At 37.7% G+C, this 27,128-nt stretch overlaps 2 protein-coding genes across 2 annotated transcripts in view; one reads left to right on the top strand and one right to left on the bottom strand.

The window, feature by feature from the left end:
- Nucleotides 1–96: 96 nt before the first annotated feature.
- Nucleotides 97–6,950, bottom strand: amigo1 (adhesion molecule with Ig-like domain 1). Its single transcript, XM_065247029.2, has 2 exons — nt 6,773–6,950; nt 97–6,054 (listed from the first exon to the last, which is right to left on the bottom strand). Exon 2 carries the CDS (start codon nt 5,948–5,950, stop codon nt 4,469–4,471), a length of 1,482 nt encoding a protein of 493 aa, XP_065103101.1. The 5' UTR covers nt 5,951–6,054; nt 6,773–6,950; the 3' UTR covers nt 97–4,468.
- Nucleotides 6,951–13,336: 6,386 nt separating this feature from the next.
- The window catches only part of gnai3 (guanine nucleotide binding protein (G protein), alpha inhibiting activity polypeptide 3), a 47,334-nt gene continuing 33,542 nt past the window's right edge, over nt 13,337–27,128 (top strand). Inside the window, exons 1-2 of the mRNA XM_065247032.2 lie at nt 13,337–13,445; nt 14,457–14,609. The gene's annotated coding sequence lies outside the window, so the exon portion shown is untranslated. The remainder of the gene's footprint in view (nt 13,446–14,456; nt 14,610–27,128) is intronic.

Consider the following 27,128-nt stretch of genomic DNA (forward strand, 5'->3'; position numbering starts at 1 on the left):
GTGTACAGATCAATTAACATTAACTTCTTGTTCTTGCTGTGGTCAGTATGTCCATTTGTTGTATGGGGAAATAACAAAAAACAATGCGCAAAAAAAGTATATTACACTTTTTATTGATATTGTCATATTATTCATAAATAATACTTTTCTACAAGAACCTTCCATTGGGAGAAGACTTTCATTCAGGTCCAGAAATATGTGCCATCCAAAACACATTAGTCCTGTTTTTGATATTGACTAAATAAGATTTTCTCGTTCTAACACTGGACAAACTGAAGAAATTTAGGCTTTCAAGCTCAAACAGGTTAAGGTTTAAACAGTTTATGTGATATCAGCACACCGCTTTAGATATGTCTTTATTAATGTGTTAGAAACCAAACTAAATCATTCTGTATTTTACCTGCTCAAATCCTAAAATATCACAGTCACAAAACTATTCAAGAATCAAGTGCTTTTGAGTCCTTGAAGGTCATATAAAACTAAGTGAATTTAGAGGTGAATTGTGTTATTTTCCCTATTGGTCAGTGAAACAGAAAGTCCCGCCCCACATTCATTCAATTGGTTGAGCCAATGTTGCTATGTCAGGCTGGTCAAGATGCTCAAAAAACAGAGCAATACAGTTTACAGTTTTCGATAAATCAACCTACGAATGGTTAGGAGAACATATTGTTACATCAAACGAATTACACACATCACCTTTAAACATGATGAACACCTATTTTTAATATTCCCCAGTTTTCAAGTTTGATAGAGATGCACCGATAAGTCAGCCAAAAAGCGGTATCGGTCGATAAAACTAATTTTCACACTATCAGCCGATAGTCGTGACCAATATATCCTGTCAATCAAAAGAGAACAGGAAAATCCAATGAATTGGAGCTCCTTGTATAGAAAATGTAAAGAGACATCACTAGTTTAATGTTTAATATTAATGCTCATTATATAAATGAATAACATTCAGATGTTATTGTTAATGCAAGTTAACCACCAAACTATCGGTATCATACAATATCAGTCTGAATAATCGTATAGATGTTTTTTTTTTTTTTTAATATCGGTGCATCTTTAACGACAACATTTTGAAAGGTTATAATCAATATCCCTTCAGTGGATACAGACTGTAATGGCTTTATAAACTACAGACTTCTCAACATTTGTCTAAAATACCAACATATAATTGACAAATAGTGATCAGATTTCAAAATACTTCATGAAAGAAAAAGACTTTACAGTCAGTGTCATTAAAATATGTTTACCAATATCTTATAGCCACAACTGGAATCTAGACAATTGTATAGAAACGACAATACACAGAACAACAAGGAATTCAGCCTCTTTGGACCCTGAAGGAAACAAGCTACTCAAAATGACACAATCTCATAAACACAGAAAAAAAACAAATACGGTTTCCACATACAAAAGCACAGATGCACTGTCAAATGCTGAGTAATGAGCGTTGGTCTTGCACAACATCTCTGTTCATAGCAAAATAGCCAACAACACACATTTTTGATGAACACGCAATGGGGGTGAAAGCTGCTGGCTGTTCTGTCTCTTGCCAGAAGGATCTTTGCGAGATCTTTGGCCCTCTTCCCACAGGGTTTGTGATGGGAAAGCCTTTCCCTCCCCTCCACACTAATTTTGGATCGCAGCTGGAGAGACTTGTAAGGGATCGTAACTGCTGCCCATAACTGCAGTCTGCCATAGCTGTTATTATCTGTCATTCCCACTCCCTGAGTTAATACTGTTTGTGAGTTCATCCACCTATCAAACATTTAATAGCTTCACCCACTCTCTCTCTTTCTTTTCAGAAAACAGGATGTAATTAACTAGAGAAAGAGAAAAGATTGTTCTCGCTAAACCAAATCAAAGCCTGTTGGTTATGGTTAATGCAAATGTCCAAAAAAAATAAAAAATAGACTGTATATATGTATGTGTATATGTATCAAAATCCTTAAGGTTCTCAGATTTCAGATGACATCACTGTTTTTCCACACCCTGGTTTACTTGTGGTGTATAATATTGCATTCGTGGATTTCATCTGAGAGCTCCACAGGGACGAGAAGATCTGGTTGAGTTATATATGTAAACCATCCTGTGCGCATTTTAAATATGACAACACCGGAAACAGTGTTACACTATCTCTCGTTGTCATTGCCAGGATGGATCTAGCAGCTGACACGCCTTCACTGAACACAGCCAGCAAGCTTTACGCATTGTTAAATCATGATTCATAACATTCTCGTTTAGATTCCTATGCTATTGTTAATGCAAATATAACTTTGGTCTTTGTGAGAACACTGAAGGCCTGACATAATTTAGAAAGTGAGAAAATTAGGGAGTCAACTGAGCACCACATTTGCTGAAATAGCATGTGTGGTAGACACATTTTTTGACGCGAGTTAAACCTTGTATTTTTATTCTTTCAGAAAATGCATTTAAATAACCTATTTCAATAAATAAATGAATTCCCTCTGCCTTTGGCATGTCATCTTGGCGCTCCAGTGATTCCAGAAAAAATGACATCCATTCTGACAATGGATGAGTCAGCAGTGATTACAACAAGTGCAAATGAACGCAACCGAAATGAGGTCTGAAACTGTTTTGGCTTTTAAATCCAGTCTGAAATCATCTCGGCTTTAATGAAGAGAACACGGGCAGATGGACACCTCATTCTAATAAAAGATTTCATTAGCATTTTGGTAATATGTCACTGGCTGGTTGTCATGACAGATGAAATTGACTTTTTGCATGCGAAGGGGGGCCTTTGCAATACAATTACAAATAGAATTTGTTCTGGAGATAGAAGCCCATGTATGTTCTTATCAGTCCTTCCAGAAAAACGCAGAGTTTTATTGTGATTATTGCGGGCAAAAATCCTTGATCTTGCGGCATGTTTTCTTTAAAAATGCAATGAAATATGTGGGATTTTTATGCAATGAAATTGTGGGAACTTGCAAAAACAAGCTTGTGCAGTATTCAGCTTTTGCAACTTTTCAATGATGTTTACACGTCACATAATCACGTCACTTCATAACGTTCCCATGGCAACAGCGGACATGGCTGCGCTTGTGTAAAGTAAATGCTAAATTTTTCAACTTTCTGTTAAGATATATGTGATTTTTGCTACGAAAATGCTGGGATTATGAAATCATGCAATCCCTGCATATTTTGCACACGAAAATCTGCAATTTATGCGGCTCCCGCATAGATTTGCGGACTTTGGCTGATTATGAGTTGAATCATGCGATGGCATATCGCGTTTTTCTGGAGGGACTGTCTTATGAAATTATGATTGATATACAACATTTAAATAAAAGGTCACCTAAAATTGAAAATTCTGTCATCATTTATACACCGTCAATTTGATTCATTTGTTATGCTGAAGAAAAAGGAAGACATTTTAAGCAATGCACCATTGACTTGCGTAGTATTATTTTTCCTACTATGGAAGTCAACGGTGGTCCTGCTTCCGGCTTGATTACAAATATTTTCTTTTGTGTTCAACAGAACAAAGAAATTTATTCAGGTCTGCAACAACTTGAGGGTGAATAAATAATGAAATCATTTGTATTTTGGGGTGAACTATACCTTTAAATATTTGAATTGAGATAGACCAAGACTGAATTCAACGAGCCAATCCAGTATTTTCATGAGACAAATACTGTTTTTTTTTTTACTAATATTGTATAATATTATTTTTTGAAGAATTATGTAAATAATTATTTTTTTCTAAAATTCTTGAATGTAACAGTAATTATATGGGCAAGTGTGTTATTTGTTACATAAATGAATGATATAAAGTATTAAATACAAGTTTGAAAGGTTGGAAAAGTGAATAAGTCCACAAAAGGTTGGTTATCGTTCAACTCTTCTTAAATCTTCCACAGTAATAGACAAACTCTTTGTAGACATTTTCTTCATCAAATTCCTGTGACTCCACATCCTACGAGTCTATAATGCAGCAGTGCATTTCTCTCCCACTGTAATGACCAACTGGATATGGCTTTACATAAAGTGATAAGGCTGGTCAGTTAGCATTAGATGTGGTAAATATGATCTTTTAGCTACAATGGATTTCATTCTACTTACATTCCTCTTAACACTAGCAGTCTGCAAAGCTCATGCTTAAGATTTGAAATGATTATATACTGAATGTATTGATGTCTCAGAAACCTAGCTTTCTAGTTCTGATCATTCATTGTATATATTTCAGACTACCTCTAGTTACACCTACTGGGCTCAAACTCCCAGGAACATCTAAACGTTTCAAGTTTAGAGTCCACAAATATGGCAGGACCTTTTCACAGTATATACTTAAGTGCTACAGATTAAAATGCTGGAAAAGTTTTGCAGATACAGCCGAACACGAGAACTTTGTACTTCTTTCTTTTTATCACAGCAATCAATCCAAAATACCCATCCATCACAGTTGGCTATGTCTAACGTGGACATGAACAGCTTTCCATCAGACTACAATGGGAGTATCGGAAAAGACTGAACTAATGGAGTCTGCCACAGACTTCTTTCTTTTTCCTTTTCCCTGCATGGCTTCCTCGTCCACTTCCTCCTCACCGTTTGGATTCACCTTTCCATTCTGTCCCTGCAGGTCTTTGGGGTCTATGAAGGCCACGTGCCTGTTGAGCTCTGCTTTGGTTGCCATATCCTCATGTGTCGGGGTCACACTTAGCATAGAGGAGTGGATGCTGTCTTCATGAGCGTTCTTCAATTTGCCTTGATCGGGGCAGCAAAAACAGCGGCAGGGTGTCAGGTAGAGATAGATAAGGACCAGGACCACGCTAGCCAAGCAGCCAACCAAAGTTGTGTACGCTGTGTTAAGGGTCTCATTGTTGGGACTGAGGGTGAAGTTGTGCACCTTCACTACCACATAGAGCGTTTCATTAAGGTATTCGCTCACAGCAAAGCACGTGTACACACCTGAGTCCTCAGGTCTTACAGATGTTAGCTCAAGGCTTCCATCCTTGTGAACCGTGGCACTGTGGTTATTGCCAGGGTGGAGCACTACGTTGCCAGGTAGCATCCAGGTTTTAGACACATCTCGATGTCGAGTATCACAGGTGAGGTTCATTGACTGCTCCAAATAAGCCTCTTGTTCTTTTTCTTTAAAGGTGCTGCAGTTCAAATGAATGCTTAGATCGTACACACGGAGCACTCGCTTTTCTGGGTTAGAATGCACGCAGGTGTGATCGTCCTTAAAGTCCAGTGCCGAATTGAGCCGTCGGATATACCAGTGAGCCATTAAACTGTACAGCTCACAGTCACAAATGAGACTGTTGTTATGAAAGTACATCCCATTTTTGATCCAGGCTGGCAAGGCCTGCAGATCATGAATAGGGAGAACTTTGATCCGATTGGAAGACAAATCCAACAGACTCAGCTTCTCCAGTCGGTTCTTGTCTTTGATCAGTTCCAGAGGAAAGCGGGACACCAGGTTCTGACTCAGGTAGAGCTTCTGTAGGTTGCTGAGACCAGTAAAGGCAGTGTGGTCGATCTGGGAGATGTGGTTGTTGTAGAGCAGCAAGACCTCCAAATGTCCCAGTGGCTCAAAGATGTACTCGTCCAGCTGCCGTAGGTTGTTGGACGACAGATCCAGGTAGCGCAGTTGTCTTACGTGGACGAAAGCCTCGGTGGAAATAAAATCCAAACCGTTGTGGCTAAGCAAAAGATTGTGGAGATTAGGGAGTTTCTGCTTGGTCCATTTCTCTCGCAGTCCGGTTATCTCATTAAAGCTGAGATCGAGCACGGACGTATAGCTGGGCAGGTCAGACGGCACTGTTGTCAAGTTCACCTTGGAGCAACTTACAAAGTTACTGGCGCATATACACGTTTTGCAACAATTCAGCGCCGATGTTCTTGTCCTGGGGGTCAGTGCGAGAACAAAGGACAAGCAAATAGCCCACCTTATGCACCAATTGATATAAGGGGGCATTTCTGACACACAAGTAAAATGTGATTATAAGTCACAAAAATCCTTTTCTGTTTAAATCCTTATCACAGTGTCCAGAAGAACAGCTTTTCGGTGCAAATTCAGAGCTATAAGAGAAAAAGAAACAGGTTTTATATATATTTCATACAGAGTTGCAAGTAATAACATGAGTAGCCTACTGTATTGTCAGGACAAGCGCGCGCTCGATTTAATGCATGCGCACAGGTTTACAAACGTAGGCTATCCATTTAGACACAAAACTGGCGCAGAGAGCGAAACCTTGAGGTAAAAATTTAATATTTCATATTTCTTTATCTTTAAACATGCTATTGAATTGAACTAAAATTTGCAAAAATATATTTTATTAATTTAGTATGTCATCCCGGACAAAAGTCATTCTAAGTGGACCGTGTTATTATGGCCTCTATGGACTCAACATGGTGTAGCATTGCACCATTTACCGTATGCATGCAGTACCCCGTCATTTTACTGGCACCCAAAATAAAAACATAATTCAAAAACGAAATACATCACCCGTATATATAACTGCGTCCCTATAAATGTCCGATATCAAGACATTGAAAATAAAATCCATCTCCTTTTCTTCCACTGCACATCACAGTCGTGTGACACGTTTCCACATTTAAAGAACAAGAAAACGGAAACGAAGAGGAAGACAAGATGTGTAGTCTCTTTAAGGTGCAGAAAAATAAAACGTTTCCAGTCCGAGCGCGGAACGAAAATGACGCCGTCTGAACATAAAATGCGCAAGTATAAGATTACGTAAAGACACAGACTCATTCAACGCCAGGTCTTGGTACTAACCTTGAGATGTATCACAGCAGAGCAATATTAATCCCTTAAGAAAGTCCATATCTTGACACAGGGCTTTTTCTGTGATGCGGTGCATGAGTTGAATGGGTGTAAATAAAGCAGCCGCAACGCGCACGCCTCAGATCAGCAGCATCTCCTCAGTAGCGCATGAGCAGAGCTGCAAAACACTCCAGTGTGAGAACCCATAAAAAAAGCTTTATATTTGACATACGTGGTGTTGTGTTGTTTTAAAATCATTAATGCCCATACAGTCTTATCAGAGTGTTTTTGTTTTGATTTGAAAAATTTTGTTTTGAAAAAAATTGAGTTGAGGTTTACCGTTTACGCCGCATGGCACACAATGAGTATTTATTAATGTTACAGTAGTAGCCTATTTGGTTACTTTTTTCGTTATTTCACCTGCTAGGCGTACATTTTAGCAACCATAAAACCACAAATAATATGCATGGAGCATTTTTAATAACCTTTAAAAAAACTAGAAATTTGTTAGCTGGGAAAGAACTTTTGAAAAGCTAATTAAAAAATATAAAAAGTCCTGCTGTAATTGTTTTTCAGAAACGAAGGATGATAAAATGCCATACATTAATCTACTAAGCAATTGAGTAACTTTATTCTCATCCATGAACACTAAAGAGTATGGAAAGTATAGACTACCTGTCGACACTGATCCTGCAGGTTTGTAATTGCACTCCCATGTCATTACATAATCCCAGTCTACACTGTCTCCTAATGAATGCACATCTTCTTTAGAAGGTATTCACATAAATAAAAGTAGCTAGCCTATAAATGTGCAACAAGGAAACTAAAACAGCAGGACATTACTGTAATAATGATTGAGCATAGACTAGCAGTGACTAATTTGCTGCATACATTTTAGTTCTCTCCGAAATCTGATATGGGTATGTCAGCTCTGCATTTGATACTGATACATGATCTAATCCACTTCTCTGTCTAGCTTCTTATGCCTACATCAATAATACGACTGGTTGATTTAAAAATATAATTTCCTTTTGGATGAAAGCCTAATTCATGTTTTAGACAGTAAAGATCATTAATAAAGCATCCAGTTTTGATTCCACTTTTCTATCGTTCTGTGTCTCACTTTATCCGCCTGTGTTTCTTTCTCTGGATGTGAAGCCTTTGAACTGACATAAATCACAGAGCCAGAGAACAGAGGTCAGCCCTGTGGGTGGCCAAGAGATGCTGCACACTAAGGGATGAATCAATACAATCCTCAATAAATCAATCTCTCATATTTTAAAATGAAAGGTGCATCAGACTAAACAGTTTATATTGATTATAGCTTTAATGAGAGCAGACAGACTTCATCACATTCTTAAGGTCACAAGTAGTTAAAACAAATGAAATGTTATAAGATGTCTATACCTAAGAGAATTGCTGCATTCTACTTGTGTCTGCCTTGGTCTTGAATACATAATATGTTAATTACTATTTTATGTACCCAAAACCAGGAAAGACACAATAAATATGTAGCCTGTTTTATGATGTTTAAGCTAAATGTGACCCTGTCTGTGACATCCAGGCTCTATTTTAATAATTGATTTCATTGGTCTTCCTCAATCAATATTTAACTGTAAAAAGACTTTGACTGAAAGGTTTTTCGAGGAATCCAAAAAAGTTATTTTCAAGGTGCAGTTGAGGAAAGACCTGTTCCTGAGGAATATAAATTGAGTAATGTGGTGTGAAATGAGTACATATCCTGGTAGGACCAATCACAGTCACAGAAACTGTGGCTCCATTAACCCCTTCATTAGTTCAATTTTGTGCATTCACTGTCATGCGTAATGAACCATAGTAAAATACCTGGCAGACTCCAGCAGTCCAGCACATTTGTGCTCAGAATTATTAATGTTCTATTGGACTCCTGCTCCTGCTGTGGAGGAAACAGTGTTGCCTGGCAACTGTTGTGGTTTTACATGAGCCGTAGCGGCCGGGTTGCCAACCTTCTGATTGTTGTTGGGATGTCTGCTTAGCTGGGGGTTACCATCAAGGGAGGGAGATGACTAAAGAGAATAAAAAATAATAAGAACATTTAGCATTGTAAGTCAACATAAAAGATGCATATATAAATTAGCATATGACCAGTGAGATGAACCTTTTCTGTTTTTGCTCTCTAGCAATTACTCATCCTTCTAACAATAGCTTGCCGAATAGACATTGGTAAACAGAGCTTAAGTCAATGTGTGTTCCCCACCTGGCAGGCACACACGGATAATAAACACATTCTTTGGCCTCGGACAGGTGCATTTGATATCAGTTTCGGTATGAAAACACATTCAAACTTAGCTTGACAAGAGCAGGAGTTGAAAAATATGTGAATGCTGCTTATGCCAAGTAATTTTATCTTTTTGAAGGATGTTTATGTCATGGAAAGCAACTTACAGTGCATTTAAGCCATACATTTATGTGGGTTCCATGGGATTGAACCTGTGCATTGGTAACACAATGCTTTAAAAATTGAGCTACAGGAACATTAAAAATGCTCAAATGTACATATGTACACTCACCTAAAAGGATTATTAGGAACACCTCTTCAATTTCTTATTAATGCAATTATCTAATCAACCAATCACATGGCAGTTGCTTCAATGCATTTAGGGGTGTGGTCCTGGTCAAGACAATCTCTGAAATCCAAACTGAATGTCATAAAGGGAAAGAAATGTGATTTAAGCAATTTTGAGCGTGGAATGGTTGTTGGTGCCAGACGGTCCGGTCTGAGTATTTCACAATCTGCTCAGTTACTGGGAGCTTCACGCACAACCATTTCTAGGGTTTACAAAGAATGATGTGAAAAGGGAAAAACGGCAGTCCTGTGGGTGAAAATGCCTAGTTGATGCTAGAGGTCAGAGGAGAATGGGCCGACTGATTCAAGCTGATAGAAGAGCAACTTTGACTGAAATAACCACTCGTTACAACCGAGGTATGCAGCAAAGCATTTGCGAAGCCACAACACGCACAACTTTGAGGCGGATGGGCTACAACAGCAGAAGGAAAAAGAAGATAGGAAAAAGAAGCTGCAATTTGCACGAGCTCACCAAAGACAAAGTTGAAGACTGGAAAAATGTCGTCTGGAAATGTCGTCTGGTCTGATGAGTATCGGTTTCTGTTGAGACATTCAGATGGTAGAGTCAGAATTTGGCGTAAACAGAATGAGAACAAGGATCCATCATGCCTTGTTACCACTGTGCAGGCTGGTGGTGGTGGTGAAATGGTGTGGGGGATGTTTTCTTGGTACACTTTAGGCCCTTTATTGCCAATTGAGCATCGTTTAAAGGCCATGGCCTACCTGAGCATTGTTTCTGACCATGTCCATCCCTTTATGACCACCATGTATCCATCCTCTGATGGCTACTTCCAGCAGGATAATGCACCATGTCACAAAGCTCAAATCATTCAATTTCAAATTGGTTTCTTGAACATGACAATGAGTTCACTGTACTAAAATGCCCCCCACAGTCACCAGATCTCAACCCAATAGAGCATCTTTGGGATGTGGTGGAACGGGAGCTTCGTGCCCTGGATGTGCATCCCACAAATCTCCATCAACTGCAAGTTGCTATCCTATCAACATGGGCCATTTCTAAAGAATGCTTTCAGCACCTTGTTGAATCAATGCTACGTAGAATTAAGGCAGTTCTGAAGGTGAGAGGGGGTCAAACACAGTATTAGTATGGTGTTCCTAATTATCCTTTAGGTGAGTGTATGTATGTATGTATTCAATTTTGCATTGATTTTGATGTTAAAGAGCTTGTTTCATTCTAACAACAGTCAAAGTGCAGCAACAAAAGTCAAGACAGTGTGAATAATATATAACTCCTAAGTACAGCAAACAAATGGTGGTTATTTATAACACAATTAGACTGACAAGAGTAACAATAGAGTAGCAGGTGTTTTATTCATGGGGCCTGTTCCCCTTCTGCGGTTTTCACAAAAGAGGGGAGAGCTCAGTCAATAAGCTGCGAAATGATCCAGAATTATCTGTTACTTCAGTTCGAAACTGCAGGGATTTTGTATTTCTTCGCTGGATTGATGGATTTAGCTTCTCTTAAGCTTGTGGCTTTGCCAGCTCTTCTGAGACTTCTTCATTTATGGCCTGCCTTACGCAAGATCTCTCAAAGCTGTGGATTCAGATGGTTCAGAGTGCATTTACGAACTCAAGGAGCAGTTAATGCTTAATGGCTAATTCTGACGCTTAATGGATTATGTATGCTTGAATCTCCAAGCACTTTCACTTTATCCTCCTCCATGCTTGCGACTTACAGATGGGATGAATGCTACCAGGACAGAAGTCGTGAATCTTTGAATGAAATATAAAGAGAGGCCTTTTGGCTCCTGTTTTAATGCACAAGCACTCTGTCAAACAAACGCCGAGTGATGAATGTCAACAAATATCAAATCTAATGGTGCAGCGATGTCTGCTTGATTATTTTCCTCCTATTTTCTACACGATTAGCTCTATGAGGGAGTGCAGACAGGAAGTCAGCAGCCGTGTCCCCAAAGCCAAGTCGCCCCCACCCTCAGCTAATGACTGAGATTTGTTCAAGCAGCTGGAGGGAGCCTTGCACCTGCTCTTTAGACCTATAGCTGTTATCATGAGACTCTTCCTCTGCCTGAGTAGGCTGCTTCAAAGACATTCTGCCAGAAAATTTTAACTAAGAAATGCACAATACTAGACTTAGATCTCCCACTCATCTCTGGTTCAGTCTGTGGTTGTCCTGTAAGCATATGTGAAAAGAAACAATAGGCTTAATGAGTCTCAGACTACCAGTCTATAGGTCAGGAGACTTCTGAGCTGAGGCTATTGTTTTTGGTCTGGTAATTTCTTTGCAGGGGAGTTTGTGAAAAAAGCATCCCAATGCTTGCTTGTAAAAACTCATGACCCTGCAAACAGTGTCCAAATAATTTTCACATTGTCACATCTGACAACTTCATTCATTGAAGCATTGTAATTGTCCACGTTTGTGTACAACAGGACAGGTTTCGGTTACACAGAATTAAGTATTGTGGTGCAAATAACAAAAAAATTTGATGTCCACATATGTGGACATCTAGGTCTTAGGAGGTTAAAGAAAAATCTTTAAAAGATAGAGAGCTGGTAGAGTTATGAAGGGAAAAGTACACGTGCCATACCTGTATACAATTGCAGAGAAGTGGGGTGAAAGGTGGATACAAATATAGAGGCCGCCACGGCCCAGAGTGTCCACGAAATCCAGAAGTTATACTATGTGTGTTAGTACATGTTAAAGAGACAATGTGTAGTTTTTTAAGTATTTTATTAGTCAAAAAGAATGATCTGACTTTTCTTGGTAAGCTTAGAATTTCTTCTCTTTACTTACATTAAATGAGTAAGTCCATGTCGTTCCGCTATATTGAAAAACTGTAATAGTAGAGAGGGACAAAAGCACTGTAATGTGTTTCCACAACGCGTTTTCGTTCAGAACATGTGAACCAGCTGAAACTGACAAGGAGATCAGTAAGTACATAACGGCTAACGTAGTTGCAACACACATTTGGAAAAGCGAGGTGCTAGAGAGCACTATTCGTTTGAATGCAAAATACAATTTGACCACTAGATGGGGGAAAATCCTACTTACTGTCCCTTTAACATTATGCAAAGGTACAAATCCCAAAGTAAACGATGACGCAAGTTATTGTTTCCAACTAAAATCTCTTTTCTTGGACTACAACAAACACACGGATTGTAGGCAACAATTTACTTCATCTGCCTGTTGACGTGGACATGATAGTCTGACTCAGCCTGTAAATAGTCTATGTTTTCAAATTTAAAGAATTTACTATTGACTATTGAAACCATGACTCATACATGAGTTATGTGCAGTGCAGAGTATTGACATATTGTTTTATGTTTTAGTATCTTTACCTTACCAATCTGTTCCGTTCTGCTCAAGCTCGCTGGTAAAGTTGATCGATCAGCTTGGTCATCTGCATTTTCCGGATCAGGTTTGCTCGTACTGATAAGGTAAAGATGGTAAAGATGATATTAACTCCTGCATTGGGAGCATTGTGAATCTTACAAATACAGTAAGGAGCGTCACATTTCCGGCTGACGTCAGAGGTATTCAGGCCAATCACAATGTACTGGTTAGCTGGCCAATCGGAGGACACTGCGCTTTTCAGAATGATGAGTTTTGTACAAAATCAACCCATTTTTAGGGAGGCAGTGCATAAAGGAGCAACAATAATGTACAGAATGTGGAAAATAATGTTTTTTAACCATAAACCACAGAAACGTATTATACAAAATTTACAAAATAGCAATGTAATATGTGCTCTTTAATAATATATTTAAAATACAAGTTTAAGATTTAACGTCTAAGATTTTAATGAAAACCTCAGAAAAATTCAATATGGTAAAACATTTCAAATATTTTTTCTCCCATCAAATTGGTTAAATCTGACCCAAAAGAGTTTTAAAATTATTAAAATAATCCGTGACAAACATCAGAGGGAGCCAATTAAATTGTAAGTCCCACCTTCAGCTTGTGATCAGAACCAATCAGAAGTTCGTGATGAAGTTTATAGTGGAGGAGCACGAGACTGACTGAGAGGGATGTTAGGAGGAGAGGAGAGCTATTGTGTAATGTAATATCAGTCTTCTTAAAGGTCATCGTTAACAAGACAGGTTAGTGTATTTTCATCTTGCAGTCCGATTTACTTGTTTGGGGACTATAAAGACTAGCGGCTACCGTTACCGCTGTTGTCACACCATTTTACTGGACCGACGCGCCCCGCCGTCGACCTCAAGGATTACAATGTTTCGGTCAGAGTCACTATGTAAAAGTTCCCGTCTTTTTTGCGCTATTGTAAACAGAGTTGTTTAGAATAACAATGGGAAAAGGGACACAAACATTACGAACGGACCTGCGCTGATGCAATTACAGTCAAGAAAACACGCACGCACGCACGCACGCGCACACACACACACACACACACACACACACACACACACACACACACACACACACACACACACACACACACACACACACACACACGCGCACACACACACACACACACAAAATACTGGAAAAGCTGAAAAAACAATTATATTGCTGGCCCTGCTCCATACTGAAGTATATGAAGGTTAGATGAAAACAGACCTGCAACCTGGAATATATCTCTGATGACAATATAATAAATAAAGGATTGCTTGGGCACCGTTTCCACCGTACAATACGTATGCTGCCAAATGGCTTATGAGTCTTGCTTTGTATTTAATATTATCAAATATTATGATTTTTTTATCTTAAGAATATATTTACATGAATAACCCAACAATGGGTTAAAACAACCCAGCAAAGGTTAAATTACAACCCAGCGATTTGGGTTTGTCATTTTATGGCCCAACTCTGACAGGCCTACCAGAAACCTGTCAAAATTTGTGAATGAAAATATGTGTGTTCCAAATATTTAGTGCGTACTGTATGTTGTGTAGTTGGCACATGGTTAAAAAGTAAGACCTGAATGACACCTGGCTACCTATGATCCCTCTGAGAGAGCAGCAGGTGGCTAATTTACCAGATGCGCAAAAGCAATGATACTGTGTACTGATGGTTTCAATCATTGCAGAGTTCAGTGTTTTCTTCCTGGTCTGCATTTCTTCTGAACCACTCTCTTTATTTATTTATCATAGGCTTGAATAATGAAGGAATGTGGGCAGATTTACACAAGGAAACTTGAAACATCAGGGAACGTCTTTGAGGGCAGATTCGCAGAACATCCCATCCATTCATCCAACATTACGGGGTTTATGGTAACTGAAGAGTCAACAGACAACAAGGCTAAGGTCGGTAAAGGTGTTGGTAGTTATAGGCAGTCTTACACTAAATTCTGCGTATGTCTGTGTAAGAACATGTGCACCTTAAATGGATAAATGACAAATTATGTCATTCTCTCATACTCTCATCTTATTTTAAAGCTATATGGCTTCATTTTTTCATTTCAGTTTATCATGACATTTTGAACTGCCACTTATTGTCAAGGTTTTTTTATGTTATTGTTTTAGAAGATATAAAGAATAGAAAATTTGATGAAAAAATTAATATATAATATATAAACACATAACAAATAGAGAGAGAGAGAGAGAGAGAGAGAGAGAGAGAATAAAGATGCATGTGTTTGTGCTTTGAACCCCTAAATCTCTGTATTTCCCAGCATGCATCACTCTCAAGCATGACATTTAGATGCAAGTGTGATTGAAGATCAGAGTCAAAACATTATTGATTCCTCTATATACACAACTAACTGTTCTGACTGATGACTCAGATTCCTGTGGATTTACAAGATTATCCGACTAATTGCTTTATTAATGAAGCCCATCCAGCAGATGCTGAACATGTCATAAACAAACATGAAGCAGTGGTGTCAGAAACCCAACAATGAACTTTCCTCTTACTGTGTTAAAGTGCTGTGCACAGACCTCCATAGGGCACGGATTAAGGTGGGAGGGGAAAAATATTGATTTGCATAACAAAACAAATAGTTATGGACAATAAATTGTATGGAAATAAGTTAAATAACATAATCAAACATGTGACATTAGTCAAGTTATGCTATTTTATAACTAGTGCACATTTATACTACTTTACAGTAATAAACTTTTAGTTCATGAAGTCACTATATAGTCACCAATGTAATGCTAAACCCCTTAAACTTCTTCAGACACTTCCATAAAATCTCAGTAGTAATGCACCATTGAACTTGTTTGACAGGTTTTTGTTAAAGCTGCAGTCGGCAACTCTGGAGAATTGAGATGATTTCGAATGTTAACAATTTTCATTACCACACTTCCACCGAGCTTCCTCCCATCAAGCTCGTCCTCGTCAGTGCGTGTGCAAGCATACTTAGATTACTTACATAACATTCAGAAATACAATCAATGGTTGATAAAGCACAATTACCTGTCGAGAATAAATGTGGCAAGCTCTGCATCCAGCTCGAACCCTTTAAAATATCATAGATTTCTCCACTTTGCAAAATGCGCGCGGTCCAATATTGGTCCTAGTTTTATTACGGGCACGGACGATTTCTATCTTTGTTTCCTTGGTGGTTTCCTTTTCCTTGGTTGTTCTCCTAGCTTTGGTTGTTAATCGAGGAATCGAAAGTTTCACGCTGCGCTCAATCGTCAGGCAGATTCATGTGATATTGCGCGCGAAGGGAGAGGGTGGATCTGTGGCGTGTGCAGGAACTTTGATTGACAGGCAGATTTTACACAGCCCTGCGCTGATTGGACCAGATGAAATAGCCTGTGCTGATTGGATGAAGCGGAAGCGGTGGATTTTTGCCAAACAAAAAACAGGCACTAGGTGGAAGTAGAAGCGTGTTTTTTTTCTTAAACAGTCTAGTATATGTTGTTCTATCGGAGCATAGTGTCGGTTTCAGTGAATATAATCAAAAAAAATTCTTGCAGACTGCAGCTTTAATATTTTGGATTTATTATTATCTATTTATTTTTGATGAGGACCACTGATGAGGGTAACACAAGTGTAACCATGCAGAGACCAAAAGACCAAGCATAATAGAGCTACTAGAATAAGTGTGATTGATACTTTGTGTATAAGCCAAATGTGCTGCGTTTGGTGTTTATAGTAAATCTCTTCTGCAAAGTTTCCTTTAGGCTCTTCTGATGTAAATGGATGACTGTGTTTTTTAGTGTGGGATTAAAGCTCTTAACACAAGAGTCCCTTCAGATCGAGATCCACGTGATGGGTGTACTGTGTCTCTGAAGATCACAGCAATTGAGATTATGTAATCAGAACACAGGCTGTACTCTGAAGTATTTATTTGGTTGCAATAATACCATAATCATTCGAACAGGACCTACATTTTTTGGAAGGCCTAAAGGCATCTATTTCTGCAATTTTTACATAGAATCATCCTACATAATGTAAAGAACATGTAAAATATATAAATATAACCTTGATATCTTTAATATTGACTAATGTCATGTCAAAGATTGAATCAGTGATTGAAGTTAAACTTTGATGCTCTCAAAATAAGACTGGATTTCACAGATATGGTCACATGGGAAGCAGCTATAGACATCATGTGGTTAAGCTCTAAACCGCACTGGTATACAGGTACTTAAAGTGACCTACAGACTTACACTGAAACAATTGTTAAGTAACTGAAGTATGAATCATAACAGTGAAAGCTAATACAAAACATTGTGCTCAGATGAATTGACAGAATGCAGAACTGCTGCTGGAACAAACTGTGACCTGTCTTTGTTTATCTTTATGAAGAATGGAAAGAAAGATGACATGATTCCTCCTGTCAAAGACCCACTCAGTTATTAAACTGATTCATTTCATGATGTAAAGCAAAGCTCTTATTCAGCTGTGTAAATCTTTTGCTCAGCCACATAGTCTTGTTGTAAGATTTAAGGGCATTAGGAAAATCTCTTCTTTCACATTAATCTGTGTTTTCTGCACTGTACAAGCTGTTTAATAGAGAAATAAACATGTTTGTATTTCCTTTAGCAAGGTCTATACTTAATGTCAGAGAGAACATACAAACATTTTTATATGATGTCAATTTCTGTAATCCAAAGCTATAGTTAAGTGAATAATTAATTGGATACATAAAAATAAATGAAATGCTTAGGGCATTAAAGGAAACCCAATTTGTTCCATCATGGCCAATGTAGGAGAATCAAACTATACTGGACAGGCAGCCAACAGGTCTCCTCCAACATTTCAATGGCATGATGTTCATATTAAGCAGCCAACATCTGTCTGCAGTGAAGACTGCAGTTGTCTTTATATCCTTTCTCGCTCTCTCTTTCTTGAGCTACAGAAACACAATAATGGATGTCTGTTATATAAATTTTACATTAAAAACGATTTCAAGAACCGCAATGTTGTATCTTATATGTTGACATGTAACTAAGAAAACATTCTGATATCTCTCTATATCTATATTTGGATAATATTTGAAGAGCCTTTACGCCGCATTCAGACAGCTAGCGATGTTATCGCTGTGTGTCGCTCGTCTCTTTCAATGAGACGTTTCTAAATCTGCTTGTCATACACAAATGAGTACCATCCACGCCAATAACTGACGAGAGAAGGATGACGTGATCTCCACTGCTTCGTTCTCATTGGTAGTCGCTCCCGAAATTCGCTCGACATTTGCATAAAGTTAAACTTTTCTTAACTTTCTCGCGTCGCTGGACACGCCCATACGGTCGCCAACGGTCACTTTCGCTCGTGCCCCCGGAAGTTGCCCGGTTTCCATTGAAATGAATGAGATCGTGTCGCTGTGCTACTGCTGGTCGCTGGCTGTCTGAATGGGGGGTTAAATGTCACCCCCATCAAAAATGAAATAATAATAATCACAGAATGCTCTAGATGATATTATATGTTCATCTAATATTTGTCTTCCAATCCACTTAATCCCGGCCTCAGACCATTCAGAAATACCAGTTTGTTGGAAGAATCAATTAAATGATTAATCCATTAATCGATTTTTTTTTGCAAAGTCCTCTTATTGCACAGAAAATAATGAAAGATGTTGGACGTAAGGTGCGAGTTTTTTATCCAATTAAAGGAGGTTTACAGAATATAATTAGGATATTAACATTTTAAGCCTATTACCTTTAATCAGAAAGGACAGTGAAGAGTGACTGGAGATATTTTGAATTAACTACGACTAGCAACCTTTTCATTGCCAATAATGTGAAATAACTGAACCTAAACATAAGAGTCTGATAAGGGTTATATATAAACATTAACACTTAGGGATGGTTTTCCGGACAAGGATTAGCTTAAAACAGGACTAGGCCTTAGTTTAATTAGGAAATATAAATAGTTTTAAACAAACATGTCTTACTAAAAACATTATTTGTGTGCATTCTGAGGCAAAACAAAGGGCACTGATGTATTTTAAAGGAATAGTTCACCTAAAAATGAAAATTCTGTCATCTACTCACCCTCATGTTGTTACAAACCTGTATTAATCTCGTTGTTCTGATGAACACAAAGAAGGATATTTTGAGAAATGTTTGTAACCAAACCGTTCATGGACCCCATTTACTTCCATGGTATTCTTTTTTCCTACCATATAATCAATGGGGTCCACGAATGGTTTAGTTACAAACATTTCTCAAGATATCTTCTTTTCTGTTCATCAGAACAAAGACATTTATACAGGTTTGTAACAACATGATGGTGAGTAAGTGATGATAGAATTTTCATTTTTGGGTGAACTGTCCCTTTAAGATATGTCAGTGCAAGTTGTTTTCAGTTTGGACAGCTCTTACATTTATTTTAGTCTAGGACTAGTGTAATCCCTACCCGGGAAACCACCCCTTAGTAATAGTATTGATATATGAATAACACTTTAATATATTGATATATGAATTTTATTATGAATATATAGGATTATATCATAGTACATTACAGTATAGCTACAGAATTTTTTTACTGTGTGGCCGAGTATTTGTGTTGAGAGCTCAGTTCATCTAACATGCTCTCAAGTCTCAAATTATTGCTTAATCCTGGGTTTCTATCTATTGTAATGTATAACCTCCTTTGCCTTTACTAAAATCTGTTTTTTTATGTGGTATTTTTAACAATCTTTGGATATGATATAAATAAGACTGATATAATGATATAAGAAACTGAATCACTATTACATAGACATACAAATTATGCCTAAATTTGAACCTAAAACATGCTTTCACTGTCTATGTAGTATTTTAATTAATATTGATGTCAAATGATCACATTGTATTAACAAAAATAATTTCTCTTACAGCCTTTATCAATATTTCATTCTTATATTAGTTTATATTAGCATGTTGTCAATAATACATCAAATCAAATTGTTGAAGAATACATGAAATATGTAAAAAAAAATTATCTTATAGATTTCCTTTTCATGGAACAAAGAACAAAAATGTGCAGGTATTTGGTGAGAATAATGTGTATATTTAGTTTTGCAATCACTAATAATTTTAACACAGTTAGCGTGCAATTTATAAAATTTAAACAAATAGTCAGTTTTTTTTATCAAACATAGCACTGTTTGAGCTCTGATCTCATCTTTAATCGAGGATGAAAAACTGCAGAGAGTCATGACCTCCTGCGGTACACCACTAAATCTCTCGAGATCACGTAACTCTCAGCCAAGGACACTGCGGACAGAACAGAGAGACGCACGTTCTCTACAGTACACAGAGTGATTATTTCTAGAACAATACCTGGCGCACATTATTTTTTTTGAGATTTTCTGTCTCAAGGTTCTGATTTTTGAGCCTTTGAAGAGTGATAAGTATCTAGGCTATTTGATTTGTATCCAGAGCAACCTTTACCCCGGATTTCCACCGACTGCGGAACGGCTGCGGATCCGTTGCGGAACGGCGGCGGAGTCAATCGGTTTCCATTCAAGTCAATGTGTGTATTTCCACTGACTGCGCTCCGAATCCGTCACAGCTCCGGCCATCCGCAGCCCTCCGGCACAAATACGCAGAGCTTCTATTTTTGACGGATGCCGGACAGCTCCGCAGGGCGGAGCCATGACTTTATCGCGTGATCATACCTGAATTCACGAGAAATCGTGTTTTTTTTATTAAATCTTTGCAATACAAACATTACAAACACACACAAATAAAGTCATTAATACAGAAACAACAAATAATAGACAGGAACAGAGCCAGGGGAGTTTCAAATAAATACATTAAAGATAAAGCATATATAAATGTTTTAGCAGCCTTCTTATTTTTTGAATTTTGGATGGATTTGATGTACTGCTCTGTCTATGCGAGATCTCGTGTTGTGATCTGGGCTGGTTTGTAAAAACGTCATAATTCAACGGCATAATGGGCAGAGACAGAACTAGGTATCGCGCGATCATCACGTGAATTTGCGAGACCTCGTCACTTCAGCACGCAGCCGCTCTGCAACAAAAACGGAACTGGTGGGTATTGGCGGACGGCAGAGTGCGGAGACGTAACGCAGCGGAGCTGATCTGCAGCTGCTCCGCAGTCGGTGGAAATCCGGGGTTAGATTTCAATTTCCAAAATGCACCGCACACATAAACACTTAATCCACTCCCCTCTTGTACGATAATACACCTGCACACATTATTCAGTAATAACTCATGTTTTGATTTTGATTCTGACCTGTCCCAAATGGCACACTCCGGAATTGTGGACTTCTTCAGAGTCCACACTTTGATGACATCATGTAGTGCAGACCTTAGGGACCCTTGACGTGAGCCCACGAGGGCACACCAGAGTCGTATTTTGGGACAGACTCGAGCGTCACGCCAGACATATGAAGAGAAGTTGCCCATCCATTATCTGATTGCTCTTTCGCAAGGACTTCTGGGTTGGGAAAGTACGTGGGTGCAAAGGGGGCGCTGATGAGCACACTTTGGAGCGTAAAAATTACAGATGGGATACCCTATGTATTCGTAGACTAAGCATGCACGCGCAATTTAAGGCCACGGGACCAAAAGTCCACATGAGGTGTGCCATTTGGGATAGGGTCTTAAAGCATTACTCCATTTTCTTAAAAGAAAAATCCTGATTAATTTACTCACCCCCATGTCATCCAAAATGTTGATGTCTTTCTTTGTTCAGTTAAGAAGAAATTACGTTTTTTGAGGAAAACATTGCAGGATTTTTCTCAGTATAATAGACTTTTTGGACCCCAACAGTTAAAGGTGCAATTTGTAAAATATTTGCAGTAAAATGTCCAAAAACCACTAGTGTTATATATTTTGTCCTGCTGATTACTATCAATATCTGTAATGTTTTCAACTACTTGTAAATCGTGAGCAAATTGCCATTCAAAACATTGACACGGGGCAGTGTAGTCTCCTGTCAATGACGTTAATATCCATGTGACCCTTTGTCACCGCCTTTACTGATGTAAAAACAACATGACAACAGTGGTCGAGTTCGAAAAAATAAAAAGGCGGCCAAGAAAGCGACTGGAGCACAAATTTAGTGAAAATAAACGTATATTTTCACTTTTTAAGCATTTTAATTGCATTTCTAGACAACATTTAACTAGACCGATATTCTGATCCTGTTTGTGTTTTACGCGATGGGTGAGTTGTTTTGATTCGTAACCCATCAAAAAACGTATGCTAATATATTAATCACAACATTAGTGTGTAGATTGTAATCAGCGCGTCTTCGCGCGGACGATATGCAAATCAAAAGGTATTGTAGAGCAATATAAATGGTCATTTTAAGACGCTTCAAAATAATATTTGTACTGTCAATACATTATGTGAAAAATCATTGTAGATTGTAAGTTGAAAACTTAATTCTGTGCTGTGTTAACCATCGAATTTGGACTAATAGTGTAACATCTATGACAAAAAATTTCGTTTTGAACATCACATATAAACTTACATAATGAAATAAACGATGTCATCAAACGCAACATTTATAAGACTTGATTACCTTATCCATCAACGTGATTTCTCATTCGCGTCTGATTGATGGCCATCAGCGGTTGAGTTAAAGACGACAAATCCCACAATTCCACGCTGCTTCAGAGCGTCATTAAACAACGCCATTGTTATTGATTTGATCTGGCGCCATCTAGTGGCGCATAAATACAAATTGCATCTTTAACAGTTTAAATGCAGTTTAAAATTGCAGTTTCAGCACAGCTTCAAAGTACTCTAAACGATCCCAAACAAGGTCTTATCTATTGAAACAATTATCATTTTTGGCAAGAAAAAAATGCACTTTAAAAAGTTGCACCAGCCATGTGATGCGCCAGCGCAACCTCATGTAATGACATTGAAAGGTCACATGTTACAAATACACTCGCATACCATTGTAAACAACAAACTGACACATTAAAAGACATTAATTAGCATCATTCCACATACAAAATCTTCGGAACTGTCCACTTTCTCCACACTTGTAAACACAAGGGCGGTAGTTTTGGATACGCTATGCGTGACCTTTCGATGTGATTACGCATTACGTGAGGTTGCGCTGGCACATCACACAGCTGGTGCAAAACAAGAAGTTGTGTTTAGAAAGTACAATATTTTATTGTTTCACTAGATAAGACCCATATGCCTCGTTTTTGATTGTTTAGAGTTCTTTGAAGCTGCGCTGAAACGTCAATTTTAAACTGCATTAAAACTGTAAACTGTTGAGGTCCAATAAAGTCTATTAAAATGAAAAAATTTCTTCTCGACTGAACAAAGAAAGACATCAACATTCTGGATGAGTAAATTATCTGGATCTTTTTAAAGAAAGTGCAGTAATCCTTCAAAGGAGATTCTGACCAAAAGAGAAATAATCTTTTAAGAAAAATGTGTGTTTTGTTAGAGCGCATCCCTACTAACTGTTTTTACTACTGTACAGTACAGCCCTTAGCATGCCATTAAACACTGTCTAACGCCCCCTATAGAAATAATTTAAGTATTACAGGCATCCAGAGAAGTGCAAAGTCATTCAAGACAAACAGTCTGTATGAGGAGCTATTCTTTTTGGCACTAGATTCAATTCAATCTGGTAAACCGATCATACCCTCAGGTAAAGATTCAAGAGGAATCACACCAAGCTGATGAATTATTGTGGTATAAAACAGTCAGACCCCTCCAGAAGAGCTAGATCAGCAGACACTCTGCAAACGTTTCCCATCCCGCTCATCTTACATGGTTTTGGTCAGGGACTAAAAGCATTGAAATACAGCTCAATGCAATCTCAATGGCCAATAATGCAGCTGCTCATTTTCTCTCCATTAAAGTCAGAATATGAGATGAGCGCTTTTCTTTGGCAGTGCTCAGATTGCAACTCCTGAAATATCTTGTTTTCAATACGATTTTTTTTTATGGAACATCTTGTTTGCAACCTGATGTGTCCTGGGGTCGTCCCTACTATTCCTAACTACTGTTTATTTAAGTTGTCCTAATACAACAAGTATTGTTCAAAATATTAAGAAAATGTTTGATCCACTTCAAATGCTGACTAGTATATATTAGATGAAATATTTGTGAAAATGGAAATCAGTTAAAGTCTTTTTTTATCATTATTCAAGTAATCATCGGAATGAGTTTTAAATAATTACACTGGTTTATGCTAATAGTGAGTTTTGGTCATTATGAAACATCTAAATTAGTGCCACATGTAAGATAACTCTCAATCTCACAGTAATCAATGGCTAAACACAGGTCTTTATTTCCTTTGTGTACATTTTCAAGTTATATCTGAGCTATTTAAATGGCAAGTGTCAATGGATTTTTACAGATTTTAAAGTTCTGCATTACAGTTTAACCCTTAAAACTCTGGGATCAGTCTTTTGATGCAGTACATTTTGAACTCTGTAACTTTAAAAAAAGAATATAATGGAGTATTTCTATAAAAAGGTATATAAAGCTTTGGTAATTATGTTCAGGTTATTCTTGATGAAGGTAAGTGGAGTGCTGCAGATGATTATAATAGTGCTGAGAGAATCAAAGTATTTGAGGATTAATGGAAGCTCTCTAGCTCAATTATCTCGGCCTTTCAAGCTGCTTGGTAAATTGCTCTTTGGTCATATGCTTTTCACTAGCCACTTCATCTACTTAATAACTTCTCTCTTATTCAAAAGGGTTGAAATGCTTGTTGATAGTTGTTGACAACGTTCCCCTTAAATTTACTGTCAAACATTTCCTCACACTTGCGGTTTGTTTCTACATCTTTTGTGGTCTTGTAAATTAGAACTAGTCCTCTCAGTTGCTTTTCTTTCCTTCCTTCCCTTTCAAACTTCCGATTGTATCCATGCGAATATGATCATTTAGTAAATATAACAATCCAAACATATCAGCTGATAGAAATACTATAATTATTATAAATGCTGTTTAGCATCTTGCAGCATTTTACAATTGTCATCAAGCAAATATTAGTTTGCTTTAAAACACACATTTGAGGCTTTCACATCTCCTTATATTCCATTGCTCTACCACATTGCTGTTTTAAATGCAAAAGTGTGCCCTTATAAATTATTTAGTGCATCCATCAGCACTAGCTGGCGAATCAGTACATTGGCACAGAACTAACAGACATGCTTTCTTAAATAAAATATAGCCATATAGCTTATAAGTGAAGGCTTGGACTGTCTCACAAGGTCCAAAAATATAACGCGCCCACTGACAGATGCGTGGACAGCTTCAGGCATGTCTGTATTTGGCAAACCCTGTGCTTTCATTCATTCTTTGATGGATGATGTTGCTGGAGCATCTTAAAATGAAGCACATGTAGGGCAAGGAGAACCTCGCTGCCTATAAGACTGATGATCTATTAATTATTTATTATACGCATTTTTATCTTTATGATGGGAATTCATACCTGGGGCATTATAATTTCCCGGTCTTCTATAATTACAGTTGCTCAGGCATTAATGCATTGAATGTAATGCAGTCTCCCTTGGGCTTAGCTGTGGATGCACTGCTTTGTTCATAAAAGCCAATTAAAATAATTACACTGACTTTCATGGAGGCAGAAAATTTACCCTTTATCACTTATTAGTAATTGTATATAATATGTTTTGGCGAGATATAAGACCTCTGTTAAACTTTACCGAATGCCTATCCCCTTTTTTACTTTGCAAGGGAGATTTTTTTTTAATGTAAAGGCTGAAGATCATAAAGAATCATAAATGCTTCTGCTGTCGTGCGTGAGATTATGTATGTGTGTGCTGAAATGTGCTAGACTCTCTTGCTATGTTCCTCTCTGTAAGTAGGTCAGAACAAACAGGAGAGTTCTTCTCTTTCCTGCTGTTGTGACCCAGAGTGAACAATCACCATCGATACATCATCAAATTTAAACTGAAGAAAGCTTCTCATAGTCAATGTAACACTTGGCATTTATGTACATTGAAAATAATATAGAGGTGTGTGCACAATGCAAATAATATGGAAAAAGAGTTTGTTCAGCCAAATGTTTTTGAATTGGAATGTGGAGAAGACAATATTTAAAAAATATATATAATTGTGATTTACTGTTTCCTACATAAAATCATCATATATAATTTAAAGAACATTCTGTGAAAATATAACCTTGATATGTTAATATTGACTGAGTAAGGTCATGTCAAAGATTGAAATCAAACTCTGCTGCTCCAAATCTCATAATTAGATTATAACACTTAAGCCTGTAGTTCAAAGACAGGGTCACCATGTTTGATCATGCAGTCTTATATTAACACAGTGACTGAAAAACCTCAGAGGACAAGCATTTGATCACTCTGGGCACGCACCCTCTGGGTAATAAAGGTTGAAACAGTGGACATCATGGTGCAATTGTGGCAGCCAAGTGTGTCATTAACATGACAGTTGTCATGGTGTTTATGAAACAGGCCTGAATAATTAGAAATGCACACTCAACCCTGACTTAATTACAAACAGCAAGCACATGACAATCATTTTACATCTTGCAGTAATTCAAAATAATGTCATTCATTCAATTAATTTCTTTTTTTCATGACAAGCGGACAGAAACTGTAAGCCATTTCTGTCATGCATTTAAGATAGTTTCAGTTTAAATGCAGGCTAATCTTATGTCCATTTGTTAGGCTATATGCATTCACCCTATTTTTACACTGCTGCATATGCATGCATAGCATTTTAAGATGTATAATTTATATAACCACTTCCACATAACGTTGTCTCTCCCTCGTCTCTAATCTAACAGCGCCCCCTGCAGTCAATTTACTGTAATACACAGGTGCAAAAACAAAACTATAGGCGAAATTATAATAAAAAATTGTCTTTCATTTTCACATATACAAGCAATTTATCATAACTTGGCATTCTCGTGCATTATCTTATTTCTCTTATATATTGTCATCAAATGCCTCTACTTTTGTAAACATACACTGTTAAAAATAAAGAAACAAAGCAGTCACTGGGGCAGTACCCTTTTATAAAGGTTCTAATATATAAATATCTTTGAACTGCCAATATGTACCTTTGAAGTACTAATATGCACTATTTGGGTACAAAGGTGTACCTTTTTGAAAGGGCAACTTTTGTACCTTCATTTCTGAGAGTGTAGCCATATGTTACATATCAAGCGTCATTTGTTTAGAGCAATTTTAATTATTATTGCGTATTTTGAAATGTATTACGGAAATGTATTATTTATTAACCAGGATCTGTAATAATTGGTGTTAATGAAGGAATTGGGGGTGAGTCATACCTCTGTGGATGGGCGTGTACACGTGCATGTGTTTATATTTGGAGCGTGGTGCTAAAAATATCGTTGGTTATAAGTGGCTGTCGCACAGGGAGATGCTTGGACTGTTATTGCTCAGCCTGGAGTCTATGGTCTCCTGGGTTGTCA

This window comes from Paramisgurnus dabryanus, chromosome 11, assembly GCF_030506205.2.
Source record: "Paramisgurnus dabryanus chromosome 11, PD_genome_1.1, whole genome shotgun sequence".
Lineage (NCBI taxonomy): Eukaryota > Metazoa > Chordata > Actinopteri > Cypriniformes > Cobitidae > Paramisgurnus > Paramisgurnus dabryanus.